Raw genomic sequence first — 18,637 nt, forward strand, 5'->3', positions numbered from 1 at the left:
AACTTATAACTGAAAAAGGCTGTATCTTGCTTCCTAAGCACTTTTTTTTAACTTTGAAAAAAAAAAAAAATTGCTGGCACAGTTCGCAATAATGTTTTTATTTCATTGGCACTGAGAGAGTTAAGCTCATAGCGCAGCACTCGGTGCCGCGCAGCGCTATGAGCTTGTACAGTATATCTGCAAAAAAAATGAAAAAGAAATCTTAAAATGACACGGATGCGTTCCCGGTCTTAATGGCTGTTTCTTTGCCGGTATGGGTCAAAGTGGTGGTTTCTGCTTCATGGTATGGTATGGGTCAAAGTGGTGGTTTCTGCTTCATGGTATGGTGTGGGTCAAAGTGGTGGTTTCTGCTTCATGGTGTTAACCTCATATCAACATGTTGTTTTTAGGTACCGCTGTGGGACGGCTAAATCTCACAGTCAGCTCACGGTGGAGGAGCTGCGTTCGTTCGTCAGGCAGCTCTACAACCTTCCCTGCAGCCTGTCCCAAGCCCCACTGCTGAAGGTATAACACCACACTGTCACCTTTATTCACGTTCACACTTACTGTCACATCACAGCTTTACAGGGGGAAAGATTATTTTTCTGTTTTTCTTCGTACAAGCTCCGTCAGTTGTAGTTTTCAGGAATCATTTTTTACCGCATGCGAAAATACGCATGAATCGAACTGGGTTCGATTGGGGAAAAAAACGCATCGCCGCAGCCACTTGCCGCACAGCAAATTGGGAGCCGGTGTGCATGAGGTCATAGAGAACCATGTGTTCATTTAAAAAATGATATTGTCCGTTTTTTTCTGTGCGGAAAATCGCACCCCGTCTGCAAAGGCCTTAAGACGCAATGATGAAAAATAAATATACTGTACCTTTTATACAAATACATATAGCGTGACATGTGTATGTGTGTCAGTGGTGGAAAAAGTACTCAAATTTTTGCGAGTAAAAGTCCGGAATTCAAAATGTACTTGAGTAAAAGTATAAAAGTATTGGCATCAAAATGTACTTAAAGTATCAAAAGTAAAAGTACTCATTGTGCAGAATGTCCCATTTCAAGTTTTCAAGTGTATAAAAATAATTTGAAAATGGCAGATCTACAAGCTCACAATGCGTCGCGATGAGCTTGTAGACCGGCTATTTTCATATGGCCGAAAAATGTATATAGGGCTGAAGTGGTTAATGTATGTTTTGTAATAATACTCAAAATCTACAAAGTAACTAACTAGTAACTAAAGTTTTCAAATAATTGTAGTGGAGTAAAAGTACAATCTTTGCCTCTGAGATGTAGTGGAGTAGAAGTAAAAGTATTGGAAATACTCAAATAAAGTACAAATACCTCAAAAGTTACGGGTGTTTCCGATCTATCATGGTTAAAATGGAGTTTGGAGTTACAATGGGTTTGTATAGGAAGGGGGCGTGTCTGATAAAATGAATATCAAATATCTAAATAGTGAATCAAGTAGCTGCTAGTGGTGCAAACAGGCTGACAGGATGTTCTCCCCCCCCCTCCCCCCCCCACACACAACAACCTCAGGAGCTGCTGAACGGCATCGAGGACTTCCAGCAGCACAGCGAGAAGGTCCTGTCGGACGACGTCCCGCCGGGCGTGGCCGACATCCAGAGCCTGCTGGACGCCAGCGCCCACTTCGACGTGGAGCTGCCCGAGCTCCCGGGCCTCCGCGTGCGGCTGGAGCAGGCCCGCTGGCTGGAGGGGGTCCGATGGGGGGGGTCCACCACCCTGGGCCTGGAGGCCATGAGGAGGCTCATAGACCAGGGCGTGGGCCTGGCCCCTCACCCCTCCGTGGAGAAGGCCATGGCCCGCCTGCAGGAGCTGCTCACCGTGTCAGAGCACTGGGAGGAGAAGGCCAGCAGACTGATGAAGGCCAGGTGAGGAGGAGGAGGAGCTCAGGGGTTATTAATGTAGTTCATCCATTCAATACGGCGGTTTTCCTATCGCCTCGCAGTAGCAGGGGCCGGGTGGGGAGAGAGTCAGCGTACAGAAGTCAAGGCACAGACTACTGTGTTGTTGACAGACAACGGATGCACGCTTATGAGAAACAACAACAATAAAACCTGGTGAAACAGTTGCGTGCATTAGAGCAAGATGAGGATAAAGGAAACATTCAGTCTAAATCAGGAGTCTTCAACGTTTTCAGGCCAAGGACCCCCTAGCTGAGAGAGAGAGATGAAGCAAGGACCCCCTCTATATTGTATAAAATTGTGTTTCAGATCAACTTTTGCTGCTCTTTTTTCCCTCTACACCTATAACTGTTTGCCAAAAATAGCCGATCTACAAGCTCACAACGCCTCGCAGCGCTAAAGTTCTCCTCAGCAAAGGGATGCTAGGGTTCAAGTGGTTAAAAAATCCTATCACACAAATATTTGGTGGACCCCCTGTATTAACTCTGAGGACCCCCTGTTGAAGACCCCTGGTCAGCTGGTCTAAACGTCCAGTTTGCTAATTCTCGCCTACTACTACTACTACTTTTGTATTTGAAACTTTACATTTCTCTAAATATTATACACTTTCACAACAGCCTAAGTACAAATATCATTTATGAAAAGGCTACTATAGGCTACAGTGAAGTCGGACTGAATTTTTTACTCTCTTGGTGTTTTGTTGTAGGGGATTATCTGGCACATGTATCTGTTATGAAAGATACATTGTATCATGTGTGAAACGGCTACATAGTCCTTGGGAAACCATAAACCTATGTAGGCCTACATCTAAATGAGTTGCCATATTTACATTTCCTTACAAATTACAAATTCCTTACATTACAAATCCTTATAAGCTATATATCTCAGGGATGCATAGTAGCTGAAACTCCACAAGATATTCCTTTACACTTATTTAATGAGAGCATTGCTCTCATTAAATAAGCGCTATGAGCTTGTAGATTTTTAAAGTGAACATTTCGATATTTATATCTCTGATATTTGCTTCTGGGGGTCCCTGGAACTAAATATTTTCAGATGGGGGTCCGTGGCCAAATACATATCATTTTGGGGGTCCTTGACATGAACAAGTTGGAGCAACATACTTGTAGCGTCAGAAAGTCCTATACTTTTTAGCCACTACATGGATGCCTATGGCCAGGTATTCAGCTCGGACGTGCGCTCTAAAAGAAACTGAAGTCCAAACCGTAGTGAAGTTTTAAATGAAAAGGTATTTATTCTCTGCTAATCTCTCAAGAACAGATTCTGCTCTGCGTTGGAATCTGTCGTGAAGGTTCGTCATAACGTGTACGCACTGTGTGGGCGTGGGCGTGCCTTCAGATCAGGAAGCAGGCCGCGCTTTACCCAATCAAATGTAGTGGGCGGGATTTACGTGTCCGCTGATCCTTCCCTACTCGAAACAAGCCAAAACTAATACTAATACTGTTAGGATTTAGAAAACATTTTTAGATATGTATTTGGCCGTGGACCCCCATCTCAAAATGTTTTGTTCCAAGGACCCCCCCCCCCCCCCCCCAGAAGCAAAGATTTTAGTTACAAACATTTGCTTTAGAAAAATATATATTCAAAGATTTACACACAATGTTCATGATTTTTCAAAAATTGCCCAATAAATCTTAAAATGACACACAGATGCGTTCCTGAAATATGTAAATACGTACAAGGTTTCTGCCCACGATGTCATGCTTGATGGCTTATAAAGACTGTGTGTTTTCCCCCTCTGTCTCCCACAGACCCCCCCACTCATTAGAGACCCTCAGTGCGGCTGCAGAGAAGGCGGGCTCCATCCCGGCCCACCTGCCCAGCATCCTGCTGCTGAAGGACTCTGTGAGGAGAGCCAGGGAGTGGCTGCAGGAGGCTGAGGACATCCAGGTTAGGAACTGCTGCTTCTGTGATGCTCAACCATGGTGTTTACTCCATTAACACATTGTGTGCCAGAGGTTTATTAAAATACTGTAGGTTCAGTGCCTGCATTTCTTCCATCCACTTACGCTGATATGTTTCGTGCTGTAGAAGCCCCGACGCGGAAGTGCATGTAAACAGAGTGTGCGTGCGAGACGGCGGAGGGTCCCGACTAACGCCTGGAACAATAATATTTCTAACGCGATCCTCCATTGCAGAGTGATCGCCGATCGAAAACGGCTCGTTTCCACCACGTTAAAAAGAAATGGAGATATTAAGCTTTTAGTCAAGGAGTTAACATTGGAAAGGCCGACGGAAGGATTTTTGACATGGATCCACATCCGGCCTCTCCTTCTCAGAGACTCCTTGGATGATCCCAAAGTTTCGTTAGAGCGCCCCACGTGGGCCCCACGTTTTCGGCACTCCCCGCATGGATTCTCAAAAACGGTCCGGACCGTTTTTGGCACACAATGTGTTAAGACCGGGAACATTTTAACATTTATTTGGCTATTAAAAAAATAGCAAATCTACAAGCTCATAGAGCGGCGCCGCGCTATGAGCTTGTAGATCTGCTATTTTTTGAAAAATCTTGGAAGATTTGTGCAAATCTTTGAATATATATATATATGTTTTAAAGCAAACATTTTTAACCCTGATCTGTGCTTCTGGGGGGTCCCTGGAACAACATATTTTGAGATGGGGGTCCGCGGCCAAATACTTAATTTTGGGGGTCCTTGACATGGAAAAGTTGGAGCACCACTGATATAGCAACATACTGTTAGGATTTAGAAAACATTTTTAGATATGTATTTGGCCGCGGACCCCCATCTCAATTGTTTTGTTCCAGGGACCCCCCTAGAAGCAATGATTTGAGTTGCAAATGTTTGCTTTAAAAGAATATATAAAAGATTGCACACATTTTCAAGATTTTTGCCGTGCAATGGAAATAAATTATACATTTTTATGAGTTGGGAAACTTAAATTCGATCTATTATTTCTCCCCTTCAATAATAGCAATTGGTATTTTTATCGTTGATTAGTCACCTTTATAACGAGGTACAGCTCGTAAGGATCGGGCATTCGTGGAATGAGCAACACAGCTAAACGTGTGGGTAGGGCCCCCCCCCCCCCCCCCCCCCCAAATAATGCGTAATCTGCGTAACGGAACACCAGCTTCGCTTGCCCTATTGCACGGGCCTTATCCTGAAGGGACAAATGTGGCATCTTTCCATGGAGGCAGTGGTGCTGCTTGGAGCATCAACACTAACTCAACAAAGATGCAGAACCCATGTTCGGGTGCCAACAGAAGCATATTGGGGGATTTTGGTAAATGTTTTGGAGGCGCTACCCACACGTTTAGCTGTGTTGCTCATTCCACGAATGCCCGATCCTTACAAGCTGTACCTCGTTATAAAGGTGAATAATCAACGACAATAATGATATAAAACTCAATATCAATTGGTATTATTGAAGGGGAGAAATAATCGACCGAAGTTAAGTTTCCGAACTTCTTGTGGGCAGTTTAGTCAGTAATAATGTGTAATGCTGTGTTCCTCCAGGCGGGGGCGTGTGTTCCTGTGCTGGACGCGCTCTCTGACATGGTGCTGCGAGGTCAGGCCATCCAGGTCCATCTGGAGCCCCTGGACCGACTGGAGGCTCAGGTCACCGAGCTACAGGAGTGGAAGGAGTCCACGGCCTCCATGTTCCTCATGAAGAACTCTCCCTTCACCTTACTGGAGGTAAACACACTCAAAATACAAAGTACTCAAATTCTTTACTTGAGTAAAAGTATCAATACCACCATGTAGAAATACTCTGTTACAAGTGAAAGTCTGATATTAAAAATGTACTTGAGTAAAAGTACAAAAGTATTGGCGTCAAAATATACTTAAGTACTAAAAGTAAAAGTACTCATTATACGCAATATCCCATTTCACATGTTTCCAAATGTATAGAAATTCTTTGAAATTAGCAGATCTACAAGCTCAACGCGTCGCAATAGCCATGGCTAAAGTGGTTTCATTCATTCATTCAACCTTTTATTTAAGATTATCGGGGAGATCATTGAGGGAAACTCTCATTTACAATGATGCAGAGATTACACACATATAAATAACATAAGAACAACAAGAAAAACGATAATGTTGACAAGAAACAGTTAAAACAGTGGCATGTTAAACAGTTGCATACAGGTAATGCACGGTTATTATATGAATTCCTAAAATGGCCAATAGATAATAGGGTATTCAGTTTAAGCTCTTGTTGCAAGAGGTTCCAACAATCAGGTGCACCAAAGCTGAAAGCAGTCTTTCCCAGTTCTAAACTGGCAAAAGGAACCAGAAGGACTAGACAATCACTAGAGCGAGTTAGAATGTGACAGGTTTCTGACGTAGCATGGATGAGATATAAGATGGTAATGTTCCTACCAGGGCTCTATAAGTAAAGAGCTAAGAGCTGCCACAGGAGGTTGACCGTTGTTTCTTTTTGTCCTGGCAGGTGCTGTGTCCCAGGTGTGAGGTGGGGGGCGTGGCCTCTCCCAAGAGGAAGAACAAGAAGGCTAAAGACTGGCCTCTGAGCGGGAAGAAGAAAGCGTGCGGTCTGAGCACGCTCAGAGACGTGGAGAGGACCCTCACACACTGCAAAGACACTACCTCTGCTGTACGTATATATACACACACACACACACACACACACACACACACACACACACACACACACACACACACACACACACACACACACACACACACACACACACACACACACACACACACACACACAGCAAAGACACTACCTCTGCTGTACGCACGCACGCACGCACGCACGCACGCACGCACGCACGCACGCACGCACGCACGCACGCACGCACGCACGCACGCACGCACGCACGCACGCACGCACGCACGCACACACACTGCCTTCTCTGTCTGATCAAATGAATATCAAATATAAAAATACTGAATCAAGCAACTTAAAAACTGTCTGTCTGTCTGTCTGTCTGTCTTTGATTTTTCACTCCAAAACAATGAGAGAATGCATGCTCTGGGACCAACACATTTTTACTGGGACAGATTGGGGGCAGAATGAGTGGCGTTCACTACCTCTATTGTTTTCTTAACCTCTTCAACCCTCTAGTGTTTGTAAACTGAACCTTAAGAGTTGTCTCTGTATAGTTTTTTTCCTTCTACACAACATTTCTACGCCAACAATAGCCGATATACAAGCTCACAACGCATCGGAGCTTGTAGATCGGCTATTTATGTGTACCCACCATAATATGGATATTGGGGTTCAAATGGTTAAGTTCGTCACCCAAAACGAGCCTTTTCTCAACGAGTGGACCGAGTGGAGACTAAATATAGGGTTCATGTGTAATGTCGTGTGGTGTTTTGTCCACCAGATGGCGACGCTGGAGGAGGTGCGGCTCCGCGAGATGGAGGCCCTCCTCGCTCTCAGGGCGTCCAACGAGTCCAAGCTCCTCCCCGCCGCAGACTGCAGCGACCTGAAGGTGTGCGTGTGTCACAAGGCACCCATGGGTGCCATGCTGCAGTGCGAGCTGTGCAGGTAGGCTATACTGGGTGGGATGGGGGGGGGGGTAAATCCAGTGTGTATGTAGATCGGCTATTTTTCTAAAAATAATAGCAGATATGCAAGATCATAGCACATTACATTACATTACATTACATTACAATACATTACATTACAGTCATTTAGCAGACGCTTTTATCCAAAGCGACTTACAATAAGTGTATTCAACATAGGTAGGGAACTAAACTACTAATCACCAGAAGTCTTTAGTGCATTTCCTGCAAAAACAAGCAACCAAGAGTATACCTAGCGCTAAGGTAAAAGTGCAATATATCAGCTACCTACTTTCTTAAACAGATGAGACAAAATAGCAAAATCAAATGAGCAAGAGCTAAAACAAATAAGTGTATCGACTAAACAAGATCCAATAAAACAATACTGTACAACTAGTTAACAACAAGTAGGTCAGGCAGAGAGGAAGGGTAGTGTTTCCTGAAGAGGTGGGTTTTCAGCCTGCGGCGAAATATGGGCAGTGACTCTGCTGTCCTGACATCAGTGGGAAGTCCATTCCACCACTGTGGGGCCAGAACAGAAAAGAGTCGTGACCGTGTCGATCGACCAGAAGGACCCTTGCACGGCACCGAGTGCCGCGCTATGAGCTTGTAGATCTGCTATTTTTGAATGGCCAAAGAAATCTTAAAAATGACACAGATGCGTTCCTGGTCTTGCGTTAAGTGAATCTACTCCCCTCCGTTTATTTTTTTTAACCAATCAAACACTGTGTGTGTGTGTTTGTGTGTGTGTGTGTGTGTGTGTGTGTGTGTGTTACAGGGACGCCTTCCACAGCGTGTGCGTCAGGGACCCGTCCTCCGCCTCCAGCATGATGGCGCCCGAGGCATGGATCTGCCCGCTGTGCCGGCGGTGCGAGAAGAAGAAGCCCCAGCTGGGCGAGGCGCGCGCCCAGCTGGCGGCGCTGCGAGGGGCGCGGCTCCCCGAGGGCGACGCCCTGCGCCACGCCGTGGAGAGAGCCCTCTGCTGGCAGCGCCGGGCGCTGCAGCACCTCTCCGACCCCGCGCAGACGTCGTCATGTGACAGGCCGGGGACTCCGCCCACTCTGACGCGCTGGGCGTCGCACCACGGCGGCCACACGGCGGAGGACGACAACGCGCAGGTCAGAGAGGTCGACGCGTTGTCGCCCTGGTTTTGAATGTTTGAGCTGTTTGTGCCACTTTGTTTAACTCTTTCACTGCCAGTCACTAAATGATGGTTGCTAATCACTGAGGGTTTCACTGTGCTTCCGTGAAAAAAAATATGTGTCATCGCAACCTCCCGTTCACTTGTTATACACCGTACGCCGTCTCGCCAAAAATACATAGCGAAACACAGGAGCCGAGATACAGAATATTTCCCAAATACTTTAACCAGGAAGTGAATGGAGCAGTACATCTTTGGATCACGTTATCTCCTGGTTCTGTGTGAAAAACGGGGGTAAAAAAAAGATTTTTAGTGGATATTTTTTTTTTTTTTTTTAAGATACGTCAAAAGACGTCATTGGCAGTGAATGAGTTAAAAAGTGCTCGGGTGGTGCAGGGGTAAAGTAGCTGCCCGTCACCGTGGAGTCGAGGGGTTTGAATCCTACGTGGTACAATCTGTTTGGTCAATTATTAAGTAATCGCCTAATCGCAAATATTTGAGATAATCGCAATTATTCTTGCATAATCGTCATAGTCATATCCATGTTGAAAAATGTTCACACATTTTCCAAAAATAGTTGAAATAGTTGATCTACAAGCTCTCAACGCGTCACATGTTCCAATGTTCAATGTTCAATGCCAAACACACAGTTACAATTTGAGTGACAATTAATTGTCAACTTAAATGTGTGATGGAGCCCTATGGTGAAGTGTATAAATGAACACATCGGGTGGTGTTTGGAGGTCAAAGTGTATAAATGAACACATCGGGTGGTGTTTGGAGGAGGGAAGCCGGGCGGTGGATATTTGTCACTACACGTACTCCAGTAGGGGAGTGTTGGGCAGGAGGAGTAGCACCGTCCTCCCGGTAGGGGTTCCTTATTGACAACCTGAGCCAGTAGGATACATCAGCAGCCAGTGACTAGCAGTGGGAGGAATTAATTGGCATAACGACTACATTGGGGAGAAACTATGGGTGTGGGGGGGGGTTCCTTTGTGCATAATAATCATAATAATAATAATAATACTAACAGTGTGTGTTCTGGTCCATCAGGCTCCATATCTGACTCCAGAGTGGAACAGGACGCAGCACGCTGTCTTCTACACAGAACACAGATGTATTCCTCTGCAGGGTCAGTCACTACAACACTGCTCTTTCACTGTTTACTGTATTTTAGAGTTAGGAGGTTTTTATTTATTTTTATTTTTTTATCCCACAATTTTGTAACCTATTTTTTTACACCCAGTGCCAATTGTCTATGTAATCCTGGGCACTACACTCCCTCTGCCAACCTAGGGAGGCCAGGGCCGAGCTCATGCCTCCTTCAATGCATGAGAGCCAACTGACCTTCTTGTCACCTGACAGGGGAGAGTTTCCCCGGTAGGACGTAGCGCGTGGAAGGAACACATTATTCCAACCAGTTCCTTTCCCCTCCATCAGGCGCCCCGGCTGACCAGGGGGAGGCAGTATAGAGACCAGGATTACTGCATGTTTTTGTGAGGGTAGAGATGCGCGGATGGCCTCTCATGGTCATCCGAATCCGCGGTACAAATTAATTATCCATCCGTTATCCAACCGCAATAATTATATTATCCAATTTTAATATCCGCATCCACACCAACCGTTTTTCCCGTATGTCAAAATATGATTATTTTCTGGTATTCCCCGTTAGTTTTAGTATTAGTTGTGCGATGCGATCAGAAAATGCATTGATTTAGCCTATGGAATGTCGGTGCGGCATCCAACTGTGCGGCATCCAACTATTGGATGCCGCACATGTGGCATCCAACATACAGACGCACTGCTCTTCAGCGCAGCTGAAAAAAGACGCACCGACATTCCAAAGGCTAAATCAATGCATTTTGTGATCGCATCGCACAGAGGCTGCTCTACACACTCACACAGACACAAGCAAGCAGAGATTTAGCTATTTTATGGATAGATATATTAGATGTCATTAATTTATTTACCGCAATATTTCACCCGCGGTTTATCCGATATTAATTGATAATTATATTTGATTGACCCAAATCCACCCAAACTGCGGTTAACTGCGGCAACCGCGGCTAAAACCGCGATCCGCGCATCTCTAGTACCTACCCTAGGAGACACGGGGAGAACATGCAAACTCCACACAGAAAGGAGGTTTTGTTTTGTTTTGATAAGAACAGCTGAATGGACCTCCAAGCTCACAATGAGGTTGGAGGTCAAAAGGGGGTGGAGCCTGGAGTCAGCTAACTCCACTTCTTATGATTGTGTGTGTGTGTGTGTGTGTGTGTGTCTCACAGGGTTAAGTGCAGACCTGGAGGAGCTGATGGTAGAGGGTCTGCTGCTACCGCTGGGTTTACCTGAGGTCAGCAGCCTGTACCACAGTCTACTGAACACGCCTCAGAGCACAGCCTGCTCGATGACGCCCCCGCAGGACGACGGCCACACTACAACCACAGCCTGCTCGATGACGCCCCCGCAGGACGACGGCCACACTACAACCACAGCCTGCAGCATGACGCCCCCGCAGGACGACGGCCACACTACAACCACAGCCTGCTCGATGACGCCCCCGCAGGACGACGGCCACACTACAACCACAGCCTGCTCGATGACGCCCCCGCAGGACGACGGCCACACTACAACCACAGCCTGCAGCATGACGCCCCCGCAGGACGACGGCCACACTACAACGCAGTGCAACAACAGCAACTCTCAGGGAAAGAGCCACCCGCGGACAGAGGTGCAGAACAGATACCTGCCTTTTTAAATGACCCAAACCAAACAGCTTTTATTTGCAGCGGTTCTGTCGTTTGCCTTCTAACAGGAGAACTGTTTGGCGTGCAGGCTTCTTTCTTTGGCTTTGTAGGTATTGATGTTTTGTTCAGACTGCAGCAAACAAGGAATGAGCAATGCAACTTCCCCAATTAAATAGGGTGCTCTATTATGAAGTGAGTATGTGATTGGTTGAGAGTAGAAGAATGGAGCTGGGACCGACCAATGGTAGTGTTTCCCCTAGGATGAAGTTGTAACCGTGGCGCTGAGAAGCCCTCCCACGCGCATGTGCATTTTTTTAAATTACTTTTTTAACTCATTCACTGCCACACTTTTTTTTTTTTTGCGTTTGCCCATTGCCAGAGATCTTTTCATTGAAAAAAAGTACTCAGGAGCCGAGATACAGAATTGATAAGTTTTAAGTTAACAAGGAAGTGGATGGGAGCCTAGATCTTCGAAAAATCATATCTCCTTGGTCTTTGGGTCAAATTATTTAAAAACAATTAAAAAAAAAAAGATTTAAAGTCGTTTTAGTCGTTCTAGGCAGGGAATGAGTTAATTACTTTTTATTTTTAAATTAGTATTTTTTTCCCTCAAAATATTAACTCAGGTGTCTGAGATGGACAGTGTCACTGTGGCTATTTTACAACCACCAACAGTCCTTGTTTATGTCTGTCAATTAGTGACGCAACACTCCCAAATCATCGCCCCTCGTTGTAGGCTACAGGTGATTCGGACGTAGATAGTACAGCTCTACGTGTAGCTCTACGTTTGGAAAGCTCCAGCGTGGATAAATGCCTGCTGCTTCGACAAGTGGGCTTATTAACAAGGCTTATTGAACAGCTGAGAAACCTGCACATTTAACACATAGACAAGTAGCGCAAATTAACTACCTGTACAAATGTTTATGCTGAAGTCTGGGTCATGTGTCCTCTAAGGTTTTCTGTAGCTCAAGAACTTGACATCATCTTGAAAACGCAGCAACTGCACTGAGTTCCCTGACAGAACTTGCTCTGAGCACGTCTGTACTCAGGGCGACGCTCATTTCTTTTCTCAAATCTGATCTATGTTCAGCAGTGGTGGAAAAAGTACTCAAATTCTTTACTTAAGTAAAAGTACCAATACTGCAATATAAAAATACTCTGTTACAAGTAAAAATCCAAAATTAAAAATTTACTTGAGTAAAAGTACAAAAGTATTGGCATCAAAATGTACTTAAAGTACCAAAAGTAAAAGTACAAAATATTTGAAAATAGCCGATCTACAAGCTCACAACGCGTCGCGCTGCGACGCGTTGTGAGCTTGTAGATCTGCTATTTTCAAATAGCCTATGTATAAAATAGGGCTAAAGTGGTTAATGTATGTTTCATTATATCATAATTTATATCTGAAAAGTAACTAGTAACTAAAGTTTTCAAATAATTGTAGTGGAGTAAAAGTACAATATTTGCCTCTGAGATGTAGTGGAGTAGAAGTAAAAGTATTGGAAATTGGAAATACTCAAGTAAAGTACAAATACCTCAAAATTATACTTAAGTACAGTACTTAAGTAAATGTACTTAGTTACTTTCCACCACTGATGTTCAGACTGCGTACAATCTGGAGTCCAATCTGGTTAGGAAATCAGATCTGGGTTAGTGCCAGCCTGAACAGACCCTGGTGGATTCTTTTGTGAAATTAAATCCTCTGCGTTTCAAAGCTGATCAAAACCTTTTCTTTTCTTTTTCTCTTTTCAACGGGGTGAAGGACGCGCTGAGCGGCTCGGAGAAGAAGCCCAAGCGCCCGCTGGAGCGGGACGTCCTGGGCGAGGAGGGAGGAGGAGGAGGAGGAGGAGGAGGAGGAGAGGAACACCGGAGCAAGGAGGACAGGAAGCTGCGTCACAAGAGGCAGAAGATGAACAGGAAGAAGAAGAGCGGCGAGCGCCGCGCCACGTCCATCTCCTCGTCCCCGCGCTCCGACTTCTCCCAGTCCGACGACGACGAGTCCGACGACGGCGAGGCGGCCGTCTGTCCCGCGCAGAGCTGTCTGCTGCCGGAGGGAGACGAGGTCAGGTTCTTTACCCACAACCCCCACAGTGGTCAGGTTCTTTACCCACAACCCCCCACAGTGGTCAGGTTCTTTACCTACAACCCCCCACAGTGGTCAGGTTCTTTACCCACAGCCCCCACAGTGGTCAGGTTCTTTACCCACAACCCCCACAGTGGTCAGGTTCTTTACCCACAACCCCCACAGTGGTCAGGTTCTTTACCCACAACCCCCACAGTGGTCAGGTTCTTTACCCACAACCCCCCACAGTGGTCAGGTTCTTTACCCACAACCCCCCACAGTGGTCAGGTTCTTTACCCACAACCCCCACAGTGGTCAGGTTCTTTACCCACAACCCCACAGTGGTCAGGTTCTTTACCCACAACCCCCACAGTGGTCAGGTTCTTTACCCACAACCCCCACAGTGGTCAGGTTCTTTACCCACAACCCCCACAGTGGTCAGGTTCTTTACCCACAACCCCCCACAGTGGTCAGGTTCTTTACCCACAACCCCCACAGTGGTCAGGTTCTTTACCCACAACCCCCACAGTGGTCAGGTTCTTTACCCACAACCCCCACAGTGGTCAGGTTCTTTACCCACAACCCCCACAGTGACTCACAGTTTGCTTCCAAAAATCACTGATTTGTAGAAGAAGTGTGTGAATAGACCAATTATTTGTTTATAAACATTTAGACTGCACACACAGGTGCCGGTTTCATGTAATCAATTCCCAACAGATCCCCAAACCCGTTGTTTGGGGGGAGCGCCGGTTTCTGTTCATTCAACCTCCTCTTGTGTGTTGGCTGGACAGGCGCTCCCTAGCGAGACATATGTACTTCATCGCCGAGAATAGCTGATTCACAACGCGTCTCACTGCGACGTGTTGTGAGCTTGTAGATCGATCCCTCCCTAACGTTTTAGTCTGTTTTTTTATTGAAATTGTCAGTATATTTAGTCATAGTTTTAGTCATGATGGCTTAGTTTTGATTGAACACTGGTGTCATGGTGTGTAACAGTGTTGATTTTGTCGACTAAAACTATGACGAAAAATGTTGGTCGACTACCTTTTTTCACTGACGAAAACTAAATAAAAAGTAAATAAAAACTAAGCTATGATGACTAAAACTAAGACTAAATATATTGACAATTTCGTCAACAAATAAAAACTAGACTAAAACTAGTGGAGAAGAGATCCAGTAGAACTAAGACAAGTTGTTTTATGCTTGGTTGCGCCAGGGTGTGCATGCTGAAAATAGCAGATCTACAAGCCCACAACGCGTCGCGCTGCGACACGTTGTGAGCTTGTAGATCGGCTATTTTCAGCATGCAACCAAGTGTAAAATCAGCCATTATGACGCCAAAATACATTATAGTCGACTAAAACAACTGTAGATTTAATCGACTATAAATGATATGTTATGATATGATATTTAGTCGACTAAAACTAGACATAAAATATGACTAAAACTACGGTAAATGGCATTTTATTCAAAAGACTATGACTAAAACTAAATCAAAATTTGCTGTCAAAATCAACACTATGTCCCTGTGTGTGTCTCCTCTCTCCATATGTCCCTGTGTGTGTCTCCTCTCTCCAGGTGGACTGGGTCCAGTGTGACGGCAACTGCAACCAGTGGTTCCACCAGGCCTGTGTGGGGGTCACTCCAGAGCTGGCCCAGAGCCAGGACTACATCTGTGTGGGCTGTACCATGTGAGACAGAGGGGAGGACTACATGTATGTGGGCTGTACCATGTGAGACAGAGGGGAGGACTACATGTATGTGGGCTGTACCATGTGAGACAGAGGGGAGGACTACATGTATGTGGGCTGTACCATGTGAGACAGAGGGGAGGACTACATGTATGTGGGCTGTACCATGTGAGACAGAGGGGAGGACTACATGTATGTGGGCTGTACCATGTGAGACAGAGGGGAGGACTACATGTATGTGGGCTGTACCATGTGAGACAGAGGGGTGGGCTGTACCATAAACCACAGACACAACACCAAGTGAGACGGACAGACGTACCATAATAAAAAAAAACGACCGACACACAAACACGAAAGCGAGCTCGCTGTAACGATAAACGACAGACACGGCGGGGAGAGCGAGCTCTACTTAACGATACACGACGAGAAAGCAACGACGGAAGTGAGGCGAGAAACCAGGAGGCGATCGTTTTTTGGGAAGGAAGTTAGAAATGTCCCTGACTGTCTCCCCTCGCTGTCTGTCTCCCCCTCGCTGTCTGTCTCCCCTCGCTGTCTGTCTCACCCCACTGTCTCCCCTCGCTGTCCAAATCCCACTTTTTGTAACGACGGTGCTATTTTTCCTCTTTATTGACTTGTTGTCCAGAACTATATGGTTCAACTTATTTTATTTTAATTTTATTTGTTTTGTATTTTTTACATATATATTATATATATATATTTCTTTCTTCCTATAAAACATGTTTGTGGTTGTTCTAGATGGAAAGGTTGGACAGGATGGAGGGCGCTTGCATGGCAGATCCATTATATTGGTGTGAAGATTTTACCCGTTACGAACCTCTCACTCCTCTATACAGCTCCGAGATGAAGTTCCACTGTGAGCTCTTAACGGAATCGGTGGAACGGCCGCAAAGGGTCCGTGGTTTAAAAACTAATGGTAGTTTCCAAACTGTACAGATGTTTGAGGTATGGTCCGGCACCCGAACCTTTTGGTCGGGGCACGAAACAACCGTTTAAATGGCTTATTTAGTCAGCCTGTGGCCATGTTTTCCCATTGTAGCCGAACCGGGAGTAGTACTGGCACCGGACGTAGGGGGGTTTTAAGGGTTGAATGGGAAACATGGCCACAGGCTGACTAAATAAGCCATTTAAACGGTTGTTTCGTGTCGGACCAAAAAGTTCGGGTGCCGGACCATACCTCAAACATCTGTAACAGTTTGTAAACTACCATTAGTTTTTGGATACGATGTGGAGAAAAGGGTAATCCACGGACCCTTTGCGGCCGTTCCACCGATAGAGGCTATGCGCGTGACATCATCGTACCCGGAAGTTATGTGGGAACGCCTACTGAGTGGCAAAAAAACAACGTTCTGGCCTTAACAGCCCATCCAAACAGAAAAGTCCATTCTGATTAAACAACGGTTAACTCACCAACATGGCAGCTTTACGGAAAGTTTTTGTTTAATAAAAATCCACCATAGAGACATGTTATGAGCTACTTTCTGTCAATAAATTCCGTGCAGGTGATTAAGTGTTGGAGTTTGGAGGCGCTCGTTTTCATTAACGCGATGTCCTGCTGCCTCCTGCGTTATACGCAATTTAGAAACAGGTGGTACAAAGGACCGTTGAGTGATTTCCAACGAGCGCTTCCAAACTCCAACGCTCCACCATGCTGCTCAATGTGTTACCACTCAGTCTAGATGAGGGGGGGGGCGTCCCGGTGGAAAAGTGATGCATGTGCATACTCTCTATTCCGGTAGAGCTCGCAGTGGAACCTCATCTCAGAGCTGTATAGAGGAGTGAGAGGTTGGTAATGGGACTGTGTGTGTGAAGAAGAAGAAGAAGAAGGGGGTCTTTGACAAACTCCAGACCCCCCTCCCTGTGAGGATTTTAAGGGTTAAGCCTAATTTAAGGGTCTTTACATACCGGGGGGCCATATAAGACATAAACCACACGGAAAATGTAAAAAAGTATCTTACTCGAATATTTCACATCAACGCTATTCATATACTGTAGTAGTTCTGTGGTTCTCAAGACATTTTAATTTCACAGGACCTCCAACTCTGAGAGTGTACAAATGGAACCAAATGGACCCGTAAGGGTCCATTTGGTTCCATTTGTACACTCTCAGAGTTACAGACCTGTAAGGGTCCATTTGGTTCCATTTGAACACTCTCAGAGTTACAGACCTGTAAGGGTCCATTTGGTTCCATTTGTACACTCTCAGAGTTACAGACCTGTAAGGGTCCATTTGGTTCCATTTGAACACTCTCAGAGTTACAGACCTGTAAGGGTCCATTTGGTTCCATTTGTGCACTCTCAGAGTTACAGACCTGTAAGGGTCTATTTGGTTCCATTTGTACACTCTCAGAGTTAGACCTGTAAGGGTCCATTTGGTTCCATGTGTACACTCTCAGAGTTACAGACCTGTAAGGGTCCATTTGGTTCCATTTGAACACTCTCAGAGTTACAGACCTGTAAGGGTCCATTTGGTTCCATTTGTACACTCTCAGAGTTAGACCTGTAAGGGTCCATTTGGTTCCATTTGAACACACTCAAGAGTTACAGACCTGTAAGGATCCATTTGGTTCCATTTGTACACTCAGAGTTACAGACCTGTAAGGGTCCATTTGGTTCCATTTGTACACTCTCAGAGTTACAGACCTGTAAGGGTCCATTTGGTTCCATATGTACACTCTCAGAGTTACAGACCTGTAAGGATCCATTTGGTTCCATTTGTACACTCTCAGAGTTACAGACCTGTAAGGATCCATTTGGTTCCATATGTACACTCTCAGAGTTACAGACCTGTAAGGGTCCATTTGGTTCCATATGTACACTCTCAGAGTTACAGACCTGTAAGGGGGTCCATTTAGAAGCCCCTCAAGGGACCCCCCAGGACCCCATTTTGAGAACCACTGATACAGTGGATGCCTCGTCCATACAGCCTTCATTCCCGGTGCAGAAAGTCAAAAAATCTACCTTTTTTGTTCCGAATTACAATTCCGTTATTTTTTATTTCTCTCCATTTAATTCCGTTTTATCGTTTGCATAATATTCCCGTTCTGTGTGGATGTACTCGTGTGACATTAAGCGACCGTTCTAAAAAGTATATATTTTAGGGCAATTATGTATCGCATTTATAATGATAATAAAACCACCCCGGTGTGTAAGAGACCTCTATATGCTCCATCGCACGATGGAGTGTTAATTAATGAAGCTTTATATAAAACCATAATTATCTTATCTTTGGAAAAACCCTCCTTGCATGCAAAACCAGAGACAACCCCCCCCCCTCCCCCCTCCCCCCAGATCCCTTAGGGACAAAAAAAAAAAAAAAAAAAGATAATTCTGTTCAAGGTTTTTGTTTGTTGTTCTTTAAACCCGGTGTTTAGCACATTGCATCTTTAATATAATTATTCCCCAGTTTGTTTGTTTGTTTGTTTTTTGTAGGTTTTAGGTTTATTTATCTGAGCAATAACGTTTGTCTGAATTTACCTTAAAAAAAAATGGCTTGGTTCTCCGCTGATGTGTTGGTGCTTTAGCGAGTGTTTTGTTTTGTTTT

The 18,637-nt window shown here is 45.2% G+C and overlaps 1 protein-coding gene across 3 annotated transcripts in view; it reads left to right on the top strand.

The window, feature by feature from the left end:
* kdm5bb (lysine demethylase 5Bb) overlaps positions 1–16,068 on the top strand; it is a 50,134-nt gene extending 34,066 nt beyond the window's left edge. For all 3 annotated transcript variants that reach the window (XM_080444574.1, XM_080444573.1, XM_080444575.1), the window contains 11 exons: positions 390–504; positions 1,527–1,879; positions 3,685–3,823; positions 5,413–5,592; positions 6,350–6,511; positions 7,254–7,417; positions 8,213–8,552; positions 9,629–9,707; positions 10,864–11,306; positions 13,085–13,384; positions 14,963–16,068. In XM_080444574.1, the coding sequence (XP_080300700.1) occupies positions 390–504; positions 1,527–1,879; positions 3,685–3,823; positions 5,413–5,592; positions 6,350–6,511; positions 7,254–7,417; positions 8,213–8,552; positions 9,629–9,707; positions 10,864–11,306; positions 13,085–13,384; positions 14,963–15,079 (2,392 nt within the window). In that variant the 3' untranslated portion in view covers positions 15,080–16,068. The remainder of the gene's footprint in view (positions 1–389; positions 505–1,526; positions 1,880–3,684; positions 3,824–5,412; positions 5,593–6,349; positions 6,512–7,253; positions 7,418–8,212; positions 8,553–9,628; positions 9,708–10,863; positions 11,307–13,084; positions 13,385–14,962) is intronic.
* The last annotated feature ends 2,569 nt before the right edge of the window (positions 16,069–18,637 follow it).

This window comes from Gymnoscopelus braueri (genome assembly GCF_963280865.1).
Source record: "Gymnoscopelus braueri genome assembly, chromosome: 12".
NCBI lineage: Eukaryota > Metazoa > Chordata > Actinopteri > Myctophiformes > Myctophidae > Gymnoscopelus > Gymnoscopelus braueri.